The sequence below is a fragment of the Falco rusticolus genome, chromosome 2 (genome assembly GCF_015220075.1).
Source record: "Falco rusticolus isolate bFalRus1 chromosome 2, bFalRus1.pri, whole genome shotgun sequence".
Classification (NCBI taxonomy): domain Eukaryota; kingdom Metazoa; phylum Chordata; class Aves; order Falconiformes; family Falconidae; genus Falco; species Falco rusticolus.
In genome coordinates, this window is record NC_051188.1 from 17,674,579 (window position 1) to 17,694,181 (window position 19,603).

At 42.1% G+C, this 19,603-nt stretch overlaps 1 protein-coding gene across 10 annotated transcripts in view; it reads left to right on the forward strand.

Annotated features, from left to right (window-relative positions):
* ELMOD1 (ELMO domain containing 1) overlaps nucleotides 1-19,603 on the forward strand; it is a 64,940-nt gene that overhangs the window by 31,943 nt on the left and 13,394 nt on the right. For 7 of the 10 annotated variants that reach the window (XM_037375875.1, XM_037375877.1, XM_037375873.1 and 4 more), the window contains 5 exons: nucleotides 10,418-10,563; nucleotides 10,716-10,744; nucleotides 11,939-12,036; nucleotides 16,282-16,411; nucleotides 19,453-19,586. In XM_037375875.1, the coding sequence (XP_037231772.1) occupies nucleotides 10,418-10,563; nucleotides 10,716-10,744; nucleotides 11,939-12,036; nucleotides 16,282-16,411; nucleotides 19,453-19,586 (537 nt within the window). Of the gene's footprint in view, nucleotides 1-6,743; nucleotides 6,881-10,417; nucleotides 10,564-10,715; nucleotides 10,745-11,938; nucleotides 12,037-16,281; nucleotides 16,412-19,452; nucleotides 19,587-19,603 lie in introns of all 10 variants that reach the window. The other 3 variants (XM_037375880.1, XM_037375882.1, XM_037375881.1) reach the window with 1 other exon arrangement.

Consider the following 19,603-nt stretch of genomic DNA (forward strand, 5'->3'; position numbering starts at 1 on the left):
AAGTGTTGTAGCGGGTGCCTGACCCTTTCCCCTTGGATTCTGGGGGCTTCATTCTGCCCCCTGCCCCTGTCCTTCAGCTCAGGGGGCTGGGTACCCTGAGCACAACTGGTCTTGCTATTGAAGACTGAGACAAAGGTGGCATCGAGTACCTCAGCCTCTTCCTCGCCCTTTGTCACTGTGGTTTCCCCCACATGCCATAGAAGACAGAGATTCTCCTTAGCCCTTCTCAAGTATTTACAGAAACATTTTCTGTTGTCTATTATGGCAGTAGCCAGATTAAGTTCTCACTGGCCTTGGTCCTTCTCATTTTCTCCCTGCATAACCTCACAGCTTCCTTGCAGTCCTCCTGAGTTGCCTGCCCCTCCTTCCCAGGGTCATCAACTCTCCTTTTTTTTTCCCCCCTGAGTTCCAGCCAAAGCTCTCTGTTCAGCCCGGCTGGTCTTCTACCCCACGGGCTTGTCTTCCAGCATATGGGGACAGCCAGCTCCGGCGCCTTTAAGATTTCTTTCCTGAAGAAGGACTGGCCTTCCTGGACCCCTTTGCCCTTCAGGGGTGCCTCCCAAGGGACTCTGCCAACCAGGCTCCTAATCAGACCAACATCTGCCCTCCGGAAGTCCAAGGTGGCAGCTCTGCTGATCCCCCTCCTTACTTCTCCGAGAATGAAAAACCCTGTCATTTTGTGATCGCTATGCCCAAGACAGGCTCCAGTCATCACATTCCCTGCCAGTCCTCCTCTGTTCACAATCAACAGATCCAGCGAGGTGTCTTCCCTAGTTGGCTGGCTCACCAGCTGTGCTCGGAGGTTATCTTCCACACACTCCAGGAACCTCCTAGACTGTGTTTCCAGTAGACACCTGGTAAGGTGAAGTTCCCCACAGGAATAAGGGCTAACGATTGTGAGATCTACCAGCTGCTCTAAAGAATATTTCTTCTACCTCTTCATCATGGTTGGGCAGTCTGTAACAGACTCCCACCATATCTGCCCTGTTCGTCATCCCCCTGATTCTTACCGATAAACACTCAGCCTTGTTGTCACCACTCTTAAGCTCTAGACAATCAAAACATCAAACCTGGAGTTTAGGTAGTGACTCTTACAATTTAAAACCAGTAACAAGAAAAATTAAAAGAACACCTTTATGTTTAGATGTAATTCCTGCATTTGTCTGTGCCCATGGCTGCTTGTCCTGTCAGTGGGCACCACAGGGAGGAGTTTGTTGTCTTTGCTACTCCCAACAGGTATTTATGCACATAGGTAAGATCCCCCTGAGCCCCTAGCTCTCAGTATGTCCTCCAACAAATGCTCCCAGTCCCTTTATCACCTTTGTGGCCCTTTGTTGGACCTCTTCTGTATACCTATGTCTCTAGTACTGGGGAGCTCTGAACACAGTACTCCAGATGTGTCTCACTGAGGCTGAGTATAGACTACAATCTGTATTATCATCCACAAACATATGGAGCTTTAAGGGCCTTACATAAAAAGCAATGGGAAAGGTAAAACTTTGAGCATTGACTAGTCTTCTGCAATTGAAGCAATTGCTTAGTTTTATCAAAGTAACACTTGTACATCCTCATATTTAAAGGAAGTAAAAATATTTGCTTCATGCTATTGACAATACTGGCTAACTATGTTTTACATGAAGGTGATAAATTTGTTCCTACTGATATTTAGGACAATAGACAAGTATTTAATATCCCTTTAAAAACTTATGACGTAGTGTTTTATTGCTTTTGATGTGTATTTACTTGACCCATGGGGCAGGTGGCTTAGTTTTGGCGCTGGGGATGTGTTTGTATGTGTGTTTTCTCTTTAAGGCTTACTCTGAAAGGCACCCTTTATCTCTTGCAAAATGGCTCAGCTCTGAAGTTACCTACCTTTGCTGACAGTCACCGTCTCTACTTTAACTGGGAAGTGAAATTGTTGTTGTAAAAGTAATTTAAAATGTGTCTCAATACATTTCTAACACAAAGTTCAGCCATTGAATGAGACAATTAAAAAGATAAGAGAAGGTACATGTTGCGGTGCCATGCAGTAAGACTGCTTTTAATAAACTGAAGTCCTACAGTATCTGAACCATTTCAAAACTTCAGAATAAGTCCTAAATTGAATCAGTTGCTTGTGCAATCTCATTTCTCAGTCTCAATTGCTTTCTTTATTCCTGCCTTTCCCAGGATTGTACTACACATCTGAATAGTGAAGAAAGGGGCTGTGCTTCCACAAACAGCAGCTACTTTGATATCTAGATCTTTTATAAGAATATAATTCTAGACTGGAGGATCCTTAATTAACAGAAGTTCATCTACGGGTTTTCATCTACTTGTTTTAAACAGCTGCTGCTTTCCAGTGGAATGAGAAGCTTTTTTTTTTTTTTTTTAAAACAGTCCAGTACTTGGAATAACTCTAAACTGCTAAATTCAGGGGAGTGCTGTTGGCCAGTGAACTGCAGGACTCTTTGTTCCAAGGCAATGTCTAAATAAAATCAGCTGTTCTAGGTTTCTTTTCTTTCTCAGCTTGCTCTGATATGAATTATAACTAAAGTCTGAAATAAATCTTATTTCATAAAAACTGTTTCTCAGTAAAATATTTAATCTTTCAGTGCTTTCATCTTTGTATGGGGGTTTTGAGGAGTCTGTTAGTGACACTTTCATTTTGACTATAACTTATCTTAAACATCTGAAATAATAACAACTTGGAGAACCAACTGTAGCAGACACCTAGGTTTTTTCCATTCATTCTAGAAACCTGACACCTTCTCTTGATCGACTGCAAAACAGTCTGTAAGCACTAGCAGATTTTAAGCATAAGATTTGTCTTACTGGAGTCACATCAGATGAAATGAAAATCAAGCAAGCAAAAAGCGAGAGTAGGGAATGTGTGGAAAGCTGCTGTTAAAAACTACTCTTATGTCTTCCTTCGTTGCCACGGTGACTTGCTTTCATGTCTAAATGAAGAGATAAGATGGATTTCAGTTGTCAAGTCTGCAAAGGCAAAGAATGAAAAAAATTTCTTGTTTTGTAAAGGAGCTAACAGCAGATTTGCCTGTGGCAGATTGGTGTGTTTGTATGTTACTTCTTGTTTGACCTTGTATATACACTGTAAGTTATACAAATAAACTAAAGATAGCTAGGTTAATTAGCTCCTAGCAGGGTAGTGCCACTTGCTCACTCACCTATGTTGATAGCTTGTCATCCATAACTGATGCATCCTTGATTTCTCAAGCTATAATCAGAATTCTAAGGAGGGAAATATTTGTGTACAATACTTCCTTCTCTGAGCTGAGTCTGTCCTTCAGGAAAGATAGTTGTGTAAGAATCTTTCCTATCCATAGGACCTAAAAGAGTACATACAGGAAAGAAAACAATGTGTAAGTAGATTGTGACTTTTATTTCATTATTTTAAAGTATTTAAAATTTTTTGTTGGGCTTTGCTTCTTTCATGCCCCACCCCACCCCAATTGTAGGTGTAGTCACTAGCACTGAGTATTTAGTTGAAGTTTTCATTTTACCCAAAGTATTTGTTCTGTTTTTTACTAGCTTTGAAAATACTAAGGTTCTGAAATTAGTGAGGGGATGAAACACTTTTATTAGTTTCAAAAATGTTGCACAGTAATCAATCTTTAATTTTTTTCACATCAGGAATGAGCTTCACAACTTTGGAAACCTTTTGCTCAGTTTTGCTTCTGCCTGTTTATCATGGAAAAGGCTGTCTAGAGCCAGTGACCTTTAAATAAAAAGCCAGCTTTCATGAAAACGTGATGTCATACTGTCACTGGGAAGAGTTGTAAATTCTAATAACCATCATGTATGCCATTCCCATCACACTGGCCCAACATCAGTTGGGTTAGACAAGGGCAAACCATGAGACTCCATGCTGAGAACCACTTCTGTCCTTCCATTTGCAATGTCAGGGTGTGAAACAACATGCTCAGTTCTCTCTGCTTCTTGTTGCAGTGTGCTTTTTACCCCAGGCAAAGCAACACGTGCTGTGGAGAATAGAAGTGGTGTGACTGCAGCAGTGATACTCTTAATTTGTTTTCTATTTGGCTCTAAATTTCTCTGTGTCTTGCAAGGATCCCAGCAATTGTAGAACCACCTTTGTTCATCCGCTCCCTCATGGAAACCAACACTCCAGAACCTCTGCTGTGCCCCGTTATTGCTGATAAAGATCAATTGCTTCTTTGGTTTTGCAGCATTCCTGACAGTCCTTGCCAGGGTACTGACTACCTAATTTTTCTGTTGTTGTTGGGGTTTTTTTTGTTTCATTTCTTTTTATTTGTTAAAGCTGTTCTTAGCAAAAAATTAGAGCTCAGAAACAGTGTGACACACAGCAGGGAAGATATGAAGGAGTTAAAGGTAGAAGAGCAGGGAAGAAGGAGAGGTGAAATAAGTGCATATCCCAGCCCTAAAGTGATGTTTTCTAATACACAGAAGAAACCTTTACATTTCCTGGCACTTCAGGCTATTGTTGTGGTAGCTTTAAGTGCTGGGTGGTATTCTATAAGTCTCTTCAAGACATGCAAGTGAATTCTACAGAATATTTTGCATTTCTGATCATTTTTTCTGCTTTTTTCTTCTTGGAACCCAAGTAACAAGTATATTTTTCTCAGAGCTCAGTGACTTTCTGTGAGCCACAGTTGGGAGAACTATACTGAGTTGCATTGGTTACTGCTCAGGAGCTAATAGGCAGCTTCTGATGTCTAAGTGACTGCTGGCATCAATGACTGGGAATGTGTAACCTTGACTTATGGGAGGATGGCTGCATGTGTTTCTACTCATACAGCATCCTTGGCAATTGAACTGCTTGTTGATTGGGCCTGTGTGCATCACAGAATGTTCAGGGTTGGAGGGGATGTCTAGAGATCATCTAGTCCGCCCCCCTGCTAAAGCAGGTTCATCTGGATCAGGTTTCACAGAATCACATCCAGGCAGATTTTGAATGCCTCCAGAGAAGGAGACTCCACAACCTCTCTGGGCAGCCTGTCCCAGTGCTCTGTAACCTTCAAGGTGAAGCAGCTCTTCCTCATATTCAGGTGGAACTGCCTGTGTTGCAGTTTGTGCCTGTTGCCCCTTGACCTGTTGCTGGGCACTACTGAGAAGAGCCTGGACCCATTTTCTTGACACTTGCTCTTAAGATATTTGTAGACATGGATAAGATCCCTCTCATTCTTCTCTTCCCCAGGCTAACCAGGCCCAGCTCTCTCAGACTTTCCCCATAAGGGAGATGCTCCGGTCCCCTCATCAGCTTTGCAGCCCTCTGCTGGGCCCTCTCCAGTAGTTCCCTGTCTCTCTTGAACTGGGGAGCCCAGCGCTGGGCACAGCACTCCAGATGTGGCCTCACCAGGGCAGAGCAGAGGGGAGGATCACCTCCCTCCACCTGCTGGCCACTCTTCTCCTGATGCACCCCAGGGTCCCATTGGCCACCTTGGCCACCAGGGCACACTGCTGGCTCATGGGCAACTTGCTGCCCACCAGAACTCCCAGGTCCTTCTCTGCAGAGCTGCCCTCCAGCAGGTCATCCTCTCACCTGCCCTGTTGCACGGAGTTGTTCCTCCTGAGGTGCAGGACCCTACACTTGCCTTTGTTGAACTCCATGAGGTCCCTCCCTGCCCAGCTCTCCAGCCTGTCCAGGTCTCGCTGAATGGCAGCACAGCCTTCTGGTGCATCAGCCACTCTTCCCAGTGTTTCATCAGCAGCAACTTTGCTGGGGGCACACTCTGTCCCCTCATCCAGGTCATTGATGAGTAAGTTGAACAGGGCTGGACCCAGCACTGACCCCTGGGGCTGGCTACATTCAGTGAAGACTGAAGCAAAGAAGACATGCAGTAGCTCTGCCTTCTCTGTGTCCTTCGTCACCAGGGCACCCCCCTCATTCAGCAATGGGCCCACGTTTTCCCTAGTCATCCTTTTCCTGATGATGTACTTGAAGATGCTGCTCTTGTTGTCCTTGACCTCCCCCACCAGATTTAATTCCAAATGGACCGTAGCCTTCCTTGTTGCCTTCCTGTGTGCTCTGACAACATCCCTATGTTCCTCCCAAGTGTCCTGTCCTTTTTTCCACATCCCGTAAACTTCATTCTGTTTGAGTTTTACCAGAAGCTCCTTGTTCATCCATGCAGGCCTCCTGCCCCCTTTCATAGATTTTATTTTTTTTTTTTTACTCATAGGGGTGCACCTATTCTGAACATCTTATTATACAGGTTTTTTCTTTGGTTTACCTGAATAGGTGTTTGTATGAATTCTTGTAATGCACTTTGCCTGTATAGGCAGAAATCTATAGGTCTGTACAGCAGCATGTAATACAGGAGAAGGAGCTTGTATCAGGACGAGGAAGAGGAAAGTGCAAGTCTCTGAGGAACACCTTCATTTCTGTAATACTTCAGTTCTTAAAGGTCACCTTGGGATCTTAAGTATCGCTGTACGTGATTACACAAACTGCTGGTGAAGCACACTATTTTCTGTACTGAGAAAACCTGTGAAGGCAAGCAGAAAAAAAACAACCCAAAAACACAGAAGAGGTTGAGCAGAGAGAAGGTTTGGAACTGTCTTCTAAACCAAACCAGAAATGAATGCCACAGTGTTGTGGTCAGACACATGGCTCAAGCTATGCTTCATGTGGGCTCTTGTTGACAATAAGCTATGCTTTATTTTATAGCTGCCACTGTCTCCACTTTGCTTACATGAACTGAAGTGTGTAGTGGCTAACATAGAACTTGACTTACATAATCACTAGTATGCTTTTATTACAGGACTTCTGCAAGCAAGTATTCCTTTTTATAAAGAACAACCCTTTGAAAACCAAACTTGTGTTACTTTTTGTCATTCATGTTACTAATGGAAGATTTCAACTGTAAGCTTGAGATGGATGAGTAGTAGAAAACTGAAGGTATCCACTAAGGCTAATTTTCTTCTATCAGTTACTTAGTCAAAACTAGTGTGTGTTTGCTTTATTAGTAATAGCTGCTAAGTATATTTTAGTGTATCACAGATGTAGTGTTTGTGTGCTGTAGTGATGCGTTATTAGTAGATGCATTTTTATTAATCTTTGTGAAACCGCAGCCAAAGCAAAACTTTAGTGGGGAAAGTGGTTGCAACCATGTGGTCACAGCTCTATTCCATTTAGAGTTTTTCCTTTCATTTGCAAATCTGCCATTGAGCCTAAAGGCAACATATAATTCAAAGGTACCCAGCTTCTTCGCCCCACTCTGCAACTTTACCCACATCACACAATGCAGTAAGAAACAAGGCTTTAAGTAATGAAATGGGTTGTGATGCTTCAGCCCTGGAGGCAATTTAGTGTAGGCATGAACTTTCTCAAAGGGCTTGTGGTTTTTATGGGAGCTATCTTGCTCATAAGAAGAAAATCTTCTTACATAGGCTGTTAACACGAAGTTGAGTATTTCCTCCCTTCTTTCATATAAATGAGCTCTTTGGGTAGTGAGTTGCTCTAATAGAGACCTAACCTTTGGAAAACAAAGGAAGCCAAAAGAAAGCACCATACATTTCTACTATAAATGTATGGTGAAAACCCAGAATTTTGTTTTACTGCACTCTACCTGCCTGTTTGTCATTAACCTCTTGTATTAATTTCTCTGGGCCTTCAGCCTGACTACAGAGTTGGGATGTTCTGAGGAGGCTGAGGAATAGGCTGTGTTTGGATTCTTCAGGGATGATGGACTAGTAAAATCTGTGAAGGCTGATATCAAATGTTTACTGGAAAGCCAAGATGCCTGATGTTAGCCTGTGGGTTTTTCAAGCTGCTACTAAAGGTTGCAGTTGCAGGCATTAGTTGACTTTATATGAGACTGACTTACACTTCTGACTGTTAAGAACTTAAAAGAATAGCAGCTTGGTTGAGGACGGACTTGCCTCTTGGTAACTGGTCTTGTTCTTAGTGCTGAAGATGATAACCTGCTTTGAAGCACATAAGAACTCCTCACAGTAGTGTGTTCTGGCCCACCTTGGGATGGGGGTGGGAACACAGGACAGACAGATGATGACAATAATGGCCAAATATTTTAGTGTCAGTAGCTGAAACTTTTGCTTGTCTAAAACTTGGTTCCAGCGTGGGAGTGATTCCTCATTCTTTAGGTTTCACTTTGTCTAAAATAGAGGCTTCCTGTTGCATAAAGACAAGGGGGGTTGCCTGCATGCAGGCGTTTTAGAGTGTTAAGTGAATTAACTGAAAGTGTGAAGATAAAGTGGATGCTTTTAAAGCACGTTAAATAGTTGTGTGGATGCTCTCCACTTAAACATAAAATGGCTTTAGTTCCCTTAGCTTAATCTCCCTTCAAAGGCGATTAGACTAAAGTGAACATAAAGCAGATTAAACTCCCGTGTGGACATATTAACATGAGTTAACTTATCTTCCCTTCCTTGAATGTCCTTCTACACCATGCCCTTCAGAATGTTCTTAGGAAGTGAAGGAGCTCTTCAAGCTTTATTAAAGCTGTAACTGAACTGAGTATCTGGAATTCAGTATTTCAGAATAACCACTGCACTCCATTGAAAAAGATAATACAGAGCCTCCTAACAAATGACTTGCTTTTGAAAGCAACAACAGCACGTGGAGGAAGTAACGAGCTAATGATATATGCATACACAGAGGCTTAGAACATAATGGACCAAATTATTTTTGACCATTTGATGGCAAGCTAACATATCGAAGCTGTGTTGATGTTCTCCCATAATATAATCCTAGAGAGGCTGAAGTTGAAAGGGAGCTCTGGAGGTCGTCTAGTCCCCTCTCCCTGCTCTAGCATGGCCACCTAAAGCCAGTTGCCTAGGATCATACCCAGGTGTCAATGTTCCCATTGTCAGGTCTTTGCAATTTGCCTTTTCTGAGATGTGCTTCTGAATCCAAGGACCCTTGGTGGATCCTCTTCCCCACCTGAAGACCTGGTGCACCCTGTGGAGGTTGGCAATTGAGTAACATGGCAGGATTTGTGCCTTTATAGCTGTAAAAACAAGAAAGCTAAATTGTGTCCAAATAAATTATAGCCCGTGAAATCTGTTTTTGGGGTGTGTTATGTAATTGTGGTAGCAGTATGTGGGCTTTGGTAGCAGCTGCAATGCTAACAGACTTTAAAATAGAGCATTTCTAATGTATGCAGCCTTTTTCAGGCTTTCATAGGACCACAGGATAGTTCAGACTGGGAGGGATCTCAGCAGGTCTCTGATCCAAACTTCTGCTCACAGCAGGTCAACTCTGAGGTCAGACTGGGCTGTTCAGGGCTTCTGAACATAAGGGTTTCACCTTATGTCTAGGCTGAACTTCTTATGTTTCAGTTTATGACTGTTGCCCCTTGCCTTCCTGCCCTGCACCACTGTGAAGAGCCCAGCTCTGTGTCCTGCACGGTCTTAACACAGGCACTGGGGGCTGCCGTTAGGTCCCCCTGAAGTTATCTCTGCTCTAGGCTTAACAGCCCAGCTTTCCCAGCCTGTCCTCACAGGGTCTGTGCTCCACAGTCTTGGGGACCTTCCACTGAAATCCATCCAGTTTGTCAAAGTCTGTCTTGTATTGCTGGGGCTCAGAACTAGATACAGTATCTAAATAAGGGCTGGCTTGGCTTACTGTCAGCTCTGTACTCTGAGAAATTGCGCAGCATCAGTGCTGTATAACAGCTGATCTTGGGAGAACTGGCAGTCCTCAGGACAGTTCTCAAACACCTTCCTTCTTGAAAGAGGGGAAGCTCTGGTTTCCTTAGTTGTCACTCTTCACTCGGGGGACCTGGCATGATTGCCGATTCATGTTTGTTGGGATAACCAGCCGCTCTGCTTGCAGCAGCTGGATGCAGAGGCCAAGCTAAGCCAGGGTGTAGTGCAGGGGTCCTCAAACTACGGCCTGCGGGCTGGATATGGCCCCCCAGGGTCCTCGATCCGGCCCCTGGTATTTACAGAACCCACCTGCCACCCCCCCCTGCCACCCCCCGGGGTTGGGGGGGGAAACCAAGCAGCCGCAGATGACTGCCTGCCACTTCATCCGCGTGCTGGCCCCCTGTTTAAAAAGTTTGAGGACCCCTGGTGTAGTGGCTCCCTGGATCCTCAGCAGCCAAGGTAACAGCGTGGACTATGCTCCCTTTTCATGTGGTCCTGTTTCCCCAAAGCATTAGTGGAAACTATATGGTCTTTTATTTCAAGGGAACAAAATTTTTTTAGAAATAATCTTTTAAGAACTCGGGAGTTGACTTACTCTGTGCTTTCAGTTCTGGTGCTTTGTGTGTGGTTTTTCATGTTGGCTAAGACTAAAAAGCATGATTTAACACTTACCAGAGTAAGAGTTGCAGTGTGAATGCTGCTTTGCTTTAAAGGTGCCCTTAGGCAATGGGAATTTCGGGTGAGGAAGTGCCTTCTATTTGGGTACTGACCTTGTTGAAGTGAACTCCGCTCAAGATGCTTATTTTCAGGCTTCTTCTTTTGCCAGGATGTTTCTCCAGGTATGCCTGTACTTCTACTGCAAATGCTTGTGGCGCTGCCTGAAATTTGTGGTCAGGAAACTAACAGGTCAATGTGAATTGCAAAGGATCTGTTACAATACCAAACCTGGAGCTGCCCGAACTATGAAAATAGGTAACCGCAAAATAGTTAGTTCTGCATGCCTTTGTACCTTTCTGCATGTGCTAAAAATAGTATGACTTCATTCTTATAAATAAATTGTTCAATGAATCCAATATAAATTTAGCTTGTCTGATACGGTGCTTTCAAACACTGTTCTCTTTCAGAGGCGTCACTGAAAGGTTCAAAAAGTAAGGTGAGTGAAAGATTTAATCGTTTACCTTTTCTGTTGTCCTGTGCAGTTGGTTTGTTCAGTTTGCTATTTTCTCACCCCCCAAAATCACTTCAAGATTTGATATGATTTTACATTAAAATTATCTTCTACTGAAGAGAAGTGTTTTCACAATAGCAGGTGATCTAGCAATGTCAGAGAGTGTCCTGTGCTCCAGGGACAGGCATGCCATGGCACTGATAGAGTCAAGGGGGCAACAGGACACGGTGGAGATGAGGGTGATGTGTTGTAATTAGGGGTTTCTTGGCTTGATTCCTCATCCTGTCTTAAATTTTCTGTAATCTGCAGTCAGTCGCTTTACCCATTTTACACATCAGTGGGTTTTTTTGTCTGGAAAGCAGGGATAAAAGAGGCTGAAGGCAACAGTACCTAGATAGCCAAGACAACTTTGTTCTCTGCTTTCCTTTTAAATATATTAATGGAGAAGAGCCTCTGTAGTTTCATCCTTTCACTGTGGCACTGGTTCTGCTAACCTAAATTCTTCTCACAAAGCATTTGTGTATATGTTAAATAGCATCATTTAGTCATCCATTTCTCTTTGGCATGAGAATCAGTGATGTTGAAAAGCTTACCCTGGCATTAGCAAAAACAATGTCCTCTAGCTCAGTATAGTACTTCTAGCACAAACAGAAAGGCAGAATGTTACTTAAAAGCTTGCCTTTAAGCAATTGTGTAGTTCTGAGATTAAGCACCAGAAAGTTCAAACTCTTAATTTTTGGAAGACATGTCGATTTTTGAATACTGAACTTCCGGGGCACATCTACAAAGTGCAATGATATACAAGAGAAAGGAAAGATATTGTGCTGCGAGAGGAAACATCAAATGAAGGCTATCAATTCCAGGGTAATTGGGTGAATGGTCTGAAGCTGCTTCGTGATCAAACACCTTAGTGCGGATCATCTTTACTGGCAGCTGCTACAGAACTGTGATAGACAGACTACAAGGGCATGGTAAAGCAATTGAAGTTCTTATGGGGCTAGTACTCTGAAACTAGTCAGTAGGGTTGAATAGACTGGAAAGGGGGGGGATATAGAGAGAGAGTTGGGTCTTCTGGGCTCTTAATCTTAGAAGCTTTGGGGTATCAAATTTACTGTTGTTTAACTTGCATTGGTTAATAGCTTCCATAAGAATTAATATGTGTTTAAAACCTCTTTTTAGCGGCTGCAAACTTCAGTAAGTGTTCACCCTGATGCTATTGAGAAAACGATAGATGACATCATGGAACTGAAAAGGATTAATCCAGATATAAATCCACAGTAAGTTCATGGTTTCCCTACATAACAAACAGGAATTATTAATTTTCTTAGTGCCTAGGTCTATGGAGTACTGATGCTCTATACTTACTGTGGCACAAAATTTGAAGATGAACTCTGTCTTTCAGCATAAAACTCCAACTTAAGCTTTGCTGTCGAAAAGCCGATGGAAAAATGAATGCTCTTGTATGGTGACTGTAATAGGCAAGTCCTGAGTCTCTTATATTTTGCTGTTTCCTGAATCATTCTTAGTATATTGTTGATGCATTGATTTTTATGGGGGCCACTTCCCCAGGGCACCCATACCTCCAAGGCAGGTGGGTCCTGGCAGCGGCAACGGTGGCTTCTTGGCAAGGCTGTATGTGGCTTTTTGAGTAGGGAAGAAGTCATCTGGTTGTAACTGATATAAACTGTATACTGTTTTATGTTTGAAAACTGCCTTTAATTATCCAAACACAAGTTTTAATAATACAATACAGCTGGTATTTTTTTAATGGCACAAGATGTTAGTGGTAAGAAGAAACTGACACAAACCTTTGTAATTACAAGCATATATTTCAAAAGTAGGTGATACCACTTTTGTGGTGGCCTTACCTCTCAGCCCCTAGCTTAAGGCACAAAACTTTCTAGGTCAGGAATCTGTGTGAGAAATGTTGAGGGTTGTGTTATTCAGCTGATCAGTCTGAAGTTCACTCCTCTTCCCAAACCTGAAATAGATATACATAATCCAGCATAGGCATCCATAAATTGATAGCTGCTTTTCTTTAAGTGGTCAGCAGCATCAACAGTTAAGGTGGTCCTAAGGCAACAACAAAACCCAAAATCTCAGTTGGAAAAATATAATAGTTTTTTGTTGTTTCATTACAGAAATGACCCCCCAGCACTGCCCCCCAGTGAAAAAGACAGTAACTCTGTATTCCTAAAATGAGGCTTTACTGATCATAAAGGAAACAGAGTACACTGAGTGTCTCTCTGACTTGAGAGACAACTGTTGTGGACATCACCACTGTCTACCTGGATGGAAAAAATAGCAGCCCAACCATTAAAGAAGGGAAGAAAGTAAGAGAAACAAAACAAAGAAAGCACCTCATTTTCATAGATGAGAAGCCCTGTGAGGTTTTCCTGGGAGTGGGCGCAGAGCTTTTCCAGGGGTGTCTCCTCACAGGACCTTGCCCACACAACTTTCAAAGGGAGGGCAATGAAAAAGCAACTGCTTCAAGTAGGTGCAAGGCCCTGCTGCAAGGCTGGCCATCTGAGGAGGGTATCGCAGTTCTGGTACTCTTGTATTGCACAGGATGCAGATAGCTGAAATTCAGAAAAAAAAATCAGTGACAGCAAAATTAGCAAAGATGACATACAAGGAAAAACTGTAGGATGTAAACGTGCACAGTTCAGAGCCTGGCCTGTGGATATCAGTAACTGCAGCATTAGCAATCAGGCTGATTCAAGTACTCACTTCTCAGTGTTGGACCCCTGGGTAACTGGGTGGAATAATTCAAGGAAAAACAAGGAATTCATTAAAATGGTATTTTGTATGACACTGGAGATCACCACCTGATTCTTCTCATGGCATTGCCTTTGGTGTCTGAAGAAATGCTGTCTTCCAGAAGAGACAGTGCAAGGGTGCAAATGATTTATGCTTGCTTGAATCAGTCCCTTAAACCTGAAGTTATGTTTTGAGTGATCTGGTCCTAATATTAGAAAACAACAACAAAAAAAACCCCACGACTGAACTATCTTTTTTGTTTAATGCTAGTGGTGTTCATGTGCTTAGCTCAGAACAAATGCCTAATTGCCCTGGGGCTAGAACCCTTGCATTCAACATTTTGCAGGACTGAAGCTTTCATCCCCATTCCCCCTCATACACTCCATGCAGTCTGGTGAAATATTTTCTCAAAACAGTGAGGAATGGGGGCCTGTGAAAAGTAGTGCAGCATACAGAGAAGCACACCCTGTCACTAAATTGCTCCTTGTATTAAATTTATTACAGTTCTGTTAAAACTTCAGTGCAGATGCTTAAAGTTTACATGTAAAAGCCATTTATTTTTTACTAAAGTTTTTTGGAGAAGTTTCAGCCGGTCAGCTATTTCTTTAGCCAGGATTAAGGGAAATTCATTGGCTTTCCTACTCTTGAACATAAAAAAACCCTGCATCCACACTGTCTTGTTCTGAAGCTCTGGCCTTCCCTTGCATAGTAGAGAACTGAAATCTCCTGGGGTAAGGACAAGGGGACATATGTCATGCTGTATGTGTTTCTGCAAATCTGTATGCAGTCATTTTTGTTAATGTAGCATCTTTGCAGCACTGAACTAGCATCCCAGGGGTGTTTGCACTGAGCTGTTCCTAAAGGCTGGGGATTGCTGTGACCTGAAGAGGAGGCAGCCCGCAGTTATTTCCCTTTATCAATGCCTCTGAGATAAATGTGTATATTTAGTGGTGGGAACAAGTAGGCTGAGTAACCAGGTGGTGACACGTGCACTAACTATGGAAGCAGTCTGTGAAATACTCCCAGTTTTGGACTCTCCTCCATCTGGTGGAGCACCTGGAGCAGAGTGTGATGGCTGTGCAAGTCCAAGCAGGTTGCTCCTGTGCTTCGAGAACTGCTGCCACCAGCACAGGGATGTCAATGAGGAGGTGTGGGGCATCAGCAGCTCACGCATATCCTCTGTTTGGCAGGAAGGAGAGTAAAAGCTTAACTGATAGGAGAGTGGGGAAGCTAATTCCACACCCACCACCCACCCACCACCCATGAATAACATTGCATGGAGCATTTCACTGGCTTTAGATAAAGTGCAAATATGGCCTGCTTTGTATATGTTGTGCAACTTGGAACTTAGTTATACTTACTTTTTAAATATTAATCTGATCTGTTTTGCTACTGCCTGTGGTGTTGTGCTCTAAACTACTCTGAGGTCATGGAATAGTTAAAAACATTACAAGCTGTGGTTTAGTGATGCACTACAGTAATTGACATGCAGTCTTGTCAGGCTTTTCAGCCTTCTTTGAAATGCAGCCTTTCTGTAAAACTGTAGGGTACAGCGAGTGATGCGTGGGGGGGGAACCAACAACCAAAGGGAGGGAAGACACTGCATAGGTTATTCTTAAAGGATTATAACCCTAAATAGCATAAAATTGCCACAAGAGAAATGGCCTAATGATGACATCTCTGATTCTGTAGATTAATATAAAAAGATAAGTAGTGAAAATCCTTCTGCTTAGAAAATCTAACAGTATTACAGAATAAACAAAATGTTTCTGTATATGAAACAGGACAGATGAGGAACTTGTGCAGCTTAGTATCAGTGCAGTGCTTTGTGTTCCACAGAGCAACAAGGGTATAGATTTAGCTGTGCCCTACAAATTAATATTAGGCATTCATATAATTTCAGAAATTAGTAAAAATGAAAGGATTTATTCCCATATACAATTAAATATTCTTATGAGCGTGGCAACTGTGTACTGCATGACTTCTATTGAATATTATAAAAGCTTAACCTAAAACTGAGTAAGCTGTTGTAATTTAGAGCCTTGGGAGCTACATCAAATATGAGGGTTTTGTGTTGTTTTTTCAGAGTTGGTTTTTTTGGTGTGTTTGGTGGATTTTTTTAATGATGCATCAGGAAACGTAAAAAGGAAACATAAAATCTGCATTACAATGGAAAGAGAGCCATTATAGTGATTCTTAACAGGAGACCAGAAAAAAATGCTGCCTAGAGGCAGATCTTTCAACTATGTTACTTTGGGGTTTTGGCTTTTTTATGCTAGCTTTTGTGGCATGCTAGGAAAATGAATTTTTTTAGCTTTCTGCAGAGTTTCCTCACCCCTCCCCCGCTTTTAAGTTTGTGTCTCTGGTCTTGGGGCATTGTTTGAGAACCTGCCGTTTGAATAGGGGAAAGGATTCGGTGATTTGCTTGACGCAGGCATTCAGTGCTGCTGTGTGTAGTTATAATGAGACTTCAATGTGAAAATTCACTGTTCAAAGTTTAAAAAAAAAATCTAAATTTTATCATCTGAGGAAGGCACTAAATAACACTGTGCATTTCACAAGGCCTTGTTTAATTTAATATTGATCTTTTGGGGATTCTCCCATTGTAATGAAATTGTTAGAGTACCAACTCATTGATGTAACATATATTATATGTATATGTATAATGTATGTAACATATATTAAATAGGTATGTACATGGTTGTGCTGTTTCATGGCTACATGTGATTGAGTTAGATTGTGTTGCTGCTTTTCCCCCTGAGGTTGGCAGTATCTCTTCAGGCATGCCTGCTGCAGATTGTGGGGTACAGAAATCTGATTGCAGAGGTTGAAAAGCTGCGCAGAGAGCCATATGATTCAGAGAATCCGCAACATGAGGAAATGCTTGTGAAGGTAGGCACTTAAGGGCATCCTTTATTCATGTTGGCTCCAAACAGCCTGGTTTATAAAGGTCTGTAAAACATCAAGAGGTATTGTCACCTTCCTCCATCGCGTACCTGTTTTAAGATAAGGCTATACAGCATATTAATCTGGTCTGGGTGTAACACCTGACAAGCAAGCAGCTTACTCCCTGGTTGATGAATGTGTGTCCCTTGTCTTGACTGTATCTAGGCACTGGATACCAAGCTCTTACTGCAGATAATAGCTCTGTACTGTAAGCTCTGGAAAAATAGCCCTATGTTCTACTTCAGTACACCTTTCTTCAGTGTGAGGACAGTATTTTTCTTTCTTAACTGGAATAAACTTGTCTTTTTTCTTTTTTTTTTTTTTTTCCCTCCCCCCCTTTCAATCTCTTTTATTTTTTGAAGATACCGTCTATGTATCCCAATGGCAAACCTCTAGCTTTCATTGTGTGGGATGGAAGGGTGACTTAATGCTTTTACTTACCTCATGCTTTCAGGAAAGCCTTGCACTGGAGCAGATGATAAAATTATTTTTTTCAGGAAGATGATCTTGAAGTCATAAGCAGAGTGAGAGCTAGAGAGCTCTTATATGGGAAAGGAACTGAGAAAAGAATAAAGGGGGTGGAAAATAGTCTTAATAGCAAGTCCCAGTATTTCTTCTTATCCTGTTTCTGACCATAGCTAGTGCAAGATGCTTCAGAGAAATGGCAAGAAACATAAAATAGTGATAATGAGCTTAGCTACAAGTAAAATTTCATCTTGCAGAATTTTCAGAGGTTTTAATAAAAACATAACACCTTTTTGGGTTTTCTAAAATATTTTCAAAAAAAGTATTGAAAACTCAAACACTTCTTATCTTTTGTCCCCATCTGACCTTGGCTGGGATTTTTAGAGCACATGATGATGAAGCTGTCTTCCACGCTCTGGCTTGCAGTGTAGTTCTTTGCACAAGTTACAGTGGGAGATTCTAGAAATTTACCTTAGTTCCTTGGGCTTTTGGGTACTTTAAAAAAAATCCCAGTAGGCATCATACATAAGCACTTATGGATGCAAATGACTATATCTGAAAAATGCTTCAAATGGTCAAAGAGTTCCTGTAGGTGTCTGGAAAGCTGTCTTTAAAGTTGACTCCTTGCTGGGAGGTGGGGGTCTTGCTGAGGAGTCAAAATCCAGAGCTATCCCTGAAGGACTGCTCTAGTCACCAGGTAGGATGGAGCAGATGGACTCCTCCGGGCGTGGAGTGGGCTTTAACTAAAAGGACACACAGATTTACTCAGTAAGCCTGTATCTTGGAGGTGGGACCTCCAAGGTTCCAGGATACAATATTGGTTCCTGAAAATACCAGGTACCTGGCTGCAGGTTTAATGATCGCCTTTGGCTCCAGGAAAACATTCCTAAATACACTGGGCATCTGGACTGCCCAGAGAACAAAAGTTGGGCCTGAGGATGGGATCACAGGTGAGAAGCAAGGAGCTGGCTGTGGTCTCCTTCCTGGCCACTCAGCCTGAGGGCCAGGTCCTGGTTCTTAGATGCTCCTGAGAGTCATGTCAGAAATTGTGTGGTCATGTGAGTGCTTTAAAAACATAACTGTGTGAGAATAAAAGCAGAATGGAAACTGAGCATTTCTCAAGAGGGAAGATTAAACAGTGCAGCTTATGCTGTAAAATTCATAATGTTGAAGAAAGTATCAGTTCACCATCTGCCTCCAGTGTAACCTGTGTATTAGCACTTCTTTACAGCAGGCATTTTGCTTTTGTGAATTCTCATGTCAAATAGAAATATGTCCAAAGGTTTCATTTGGTTTTCAACCCAGGCTGGGGAAGAATAGGTCAGTTGGTTTTCATTCCTTCTAGGCATTCTGCTAAGTGATTCCTGCAATGGGTAATTCAAGTTCCTAGTGTCTATCATTTATTCATGTTTATCAGGAGGGCACTTTATGAATGAGAGAAAGATTAATTTAATGTGTTTCAACTAATGAATAATACTGTATTTACTATTGATGGATGAACAAGATGCAAACAGGATTTAAACAACGATGCTTTATGCAGTCATTACAAAGAGAACCATTAAAATTTTAGCCTTCCTAAGGCACTTCATTTTAAATGCAGTTAGAATTGCTAAAATTAATAAAATTTATGGGGGTTTTATTTGGAAAATAGGCATACAGCTCTTTCCCTTGGGTAGGTTTTGTCGAAGTGCATTTCTTGAGACTCACCAACTCATGTTTTACAGAGAACACCTGATTTCTTAACACACTTTGGAAAGGATGAGTGTGTGATATGGCACATGAGATGTACAGAAAGGTATTGATTTGTCAGATGTGTCAATTTAGGCTGCTTCTAGGTGCCTAGCAACATGATATTTAGGCGCTAAAGTTGCTGGACCGGTGCAACTAAGTGGATTTATTCCAGCTGAGCATCTGGCTTATTAAATCACTTTGTCCTTTTTTTTTTTGTCCTTTTTTTTAATGCAAGATCAATGAATGATTTACCCCTTAGTTAAATATGAAGGTGGCACATACTATTCTTGTATGGATATTTATTTTTTTTTTTACATGCTCAGATTTGCTTTTCAGCACTGTGGTAGCCAAGTCAGCACTCTCGATTTATAACCTTTCCAGAGACTTGCAAAAGATGCTGGAGAAAAGATTGCTGCAGAGCCTCAGGGACTGAGAGATGATTGCCTGCTTCTGTCAGTGATTTATAACCAAATTCCAGTCCATTCCTGTCTCTGCTTATGGAGGCAGAGGCTAGTTTGATGCACAAAGCATGAGCAAAACAAGTCCTTGTGTGAGATGTTCCAGCAGCTGCTGATAAGGTTGGAAGAGCCTTGTATGGCTGAAACATCTGCAATACTTCAGAGTGGTCTGGGATTCCCCCCACCCTCTCACCCCCAAGAATTTAATTTGATTTTGTTTGGGTTGCTGGCATAGCAGTGCAGTGATGTAACATCTTAGCTTGGTTTAAAAAGAAGAAAAAGATGTACTAACATGTGGATGTTTAATTATGTTTTTACCTGTAATCTTCCTAGTTGTGGAAATGCTTGAAGCCCAATTCCCCACTGAAAGCTCGGATTTCAAAGCAGTGGTGTGAAATTGGTTTCCAAGGTGATGATCCTAAAACAGACTTTAGAGGGATGGGTCTCCTGGGATTATATAACTTGGTGTAAGTATGTTCCTCTG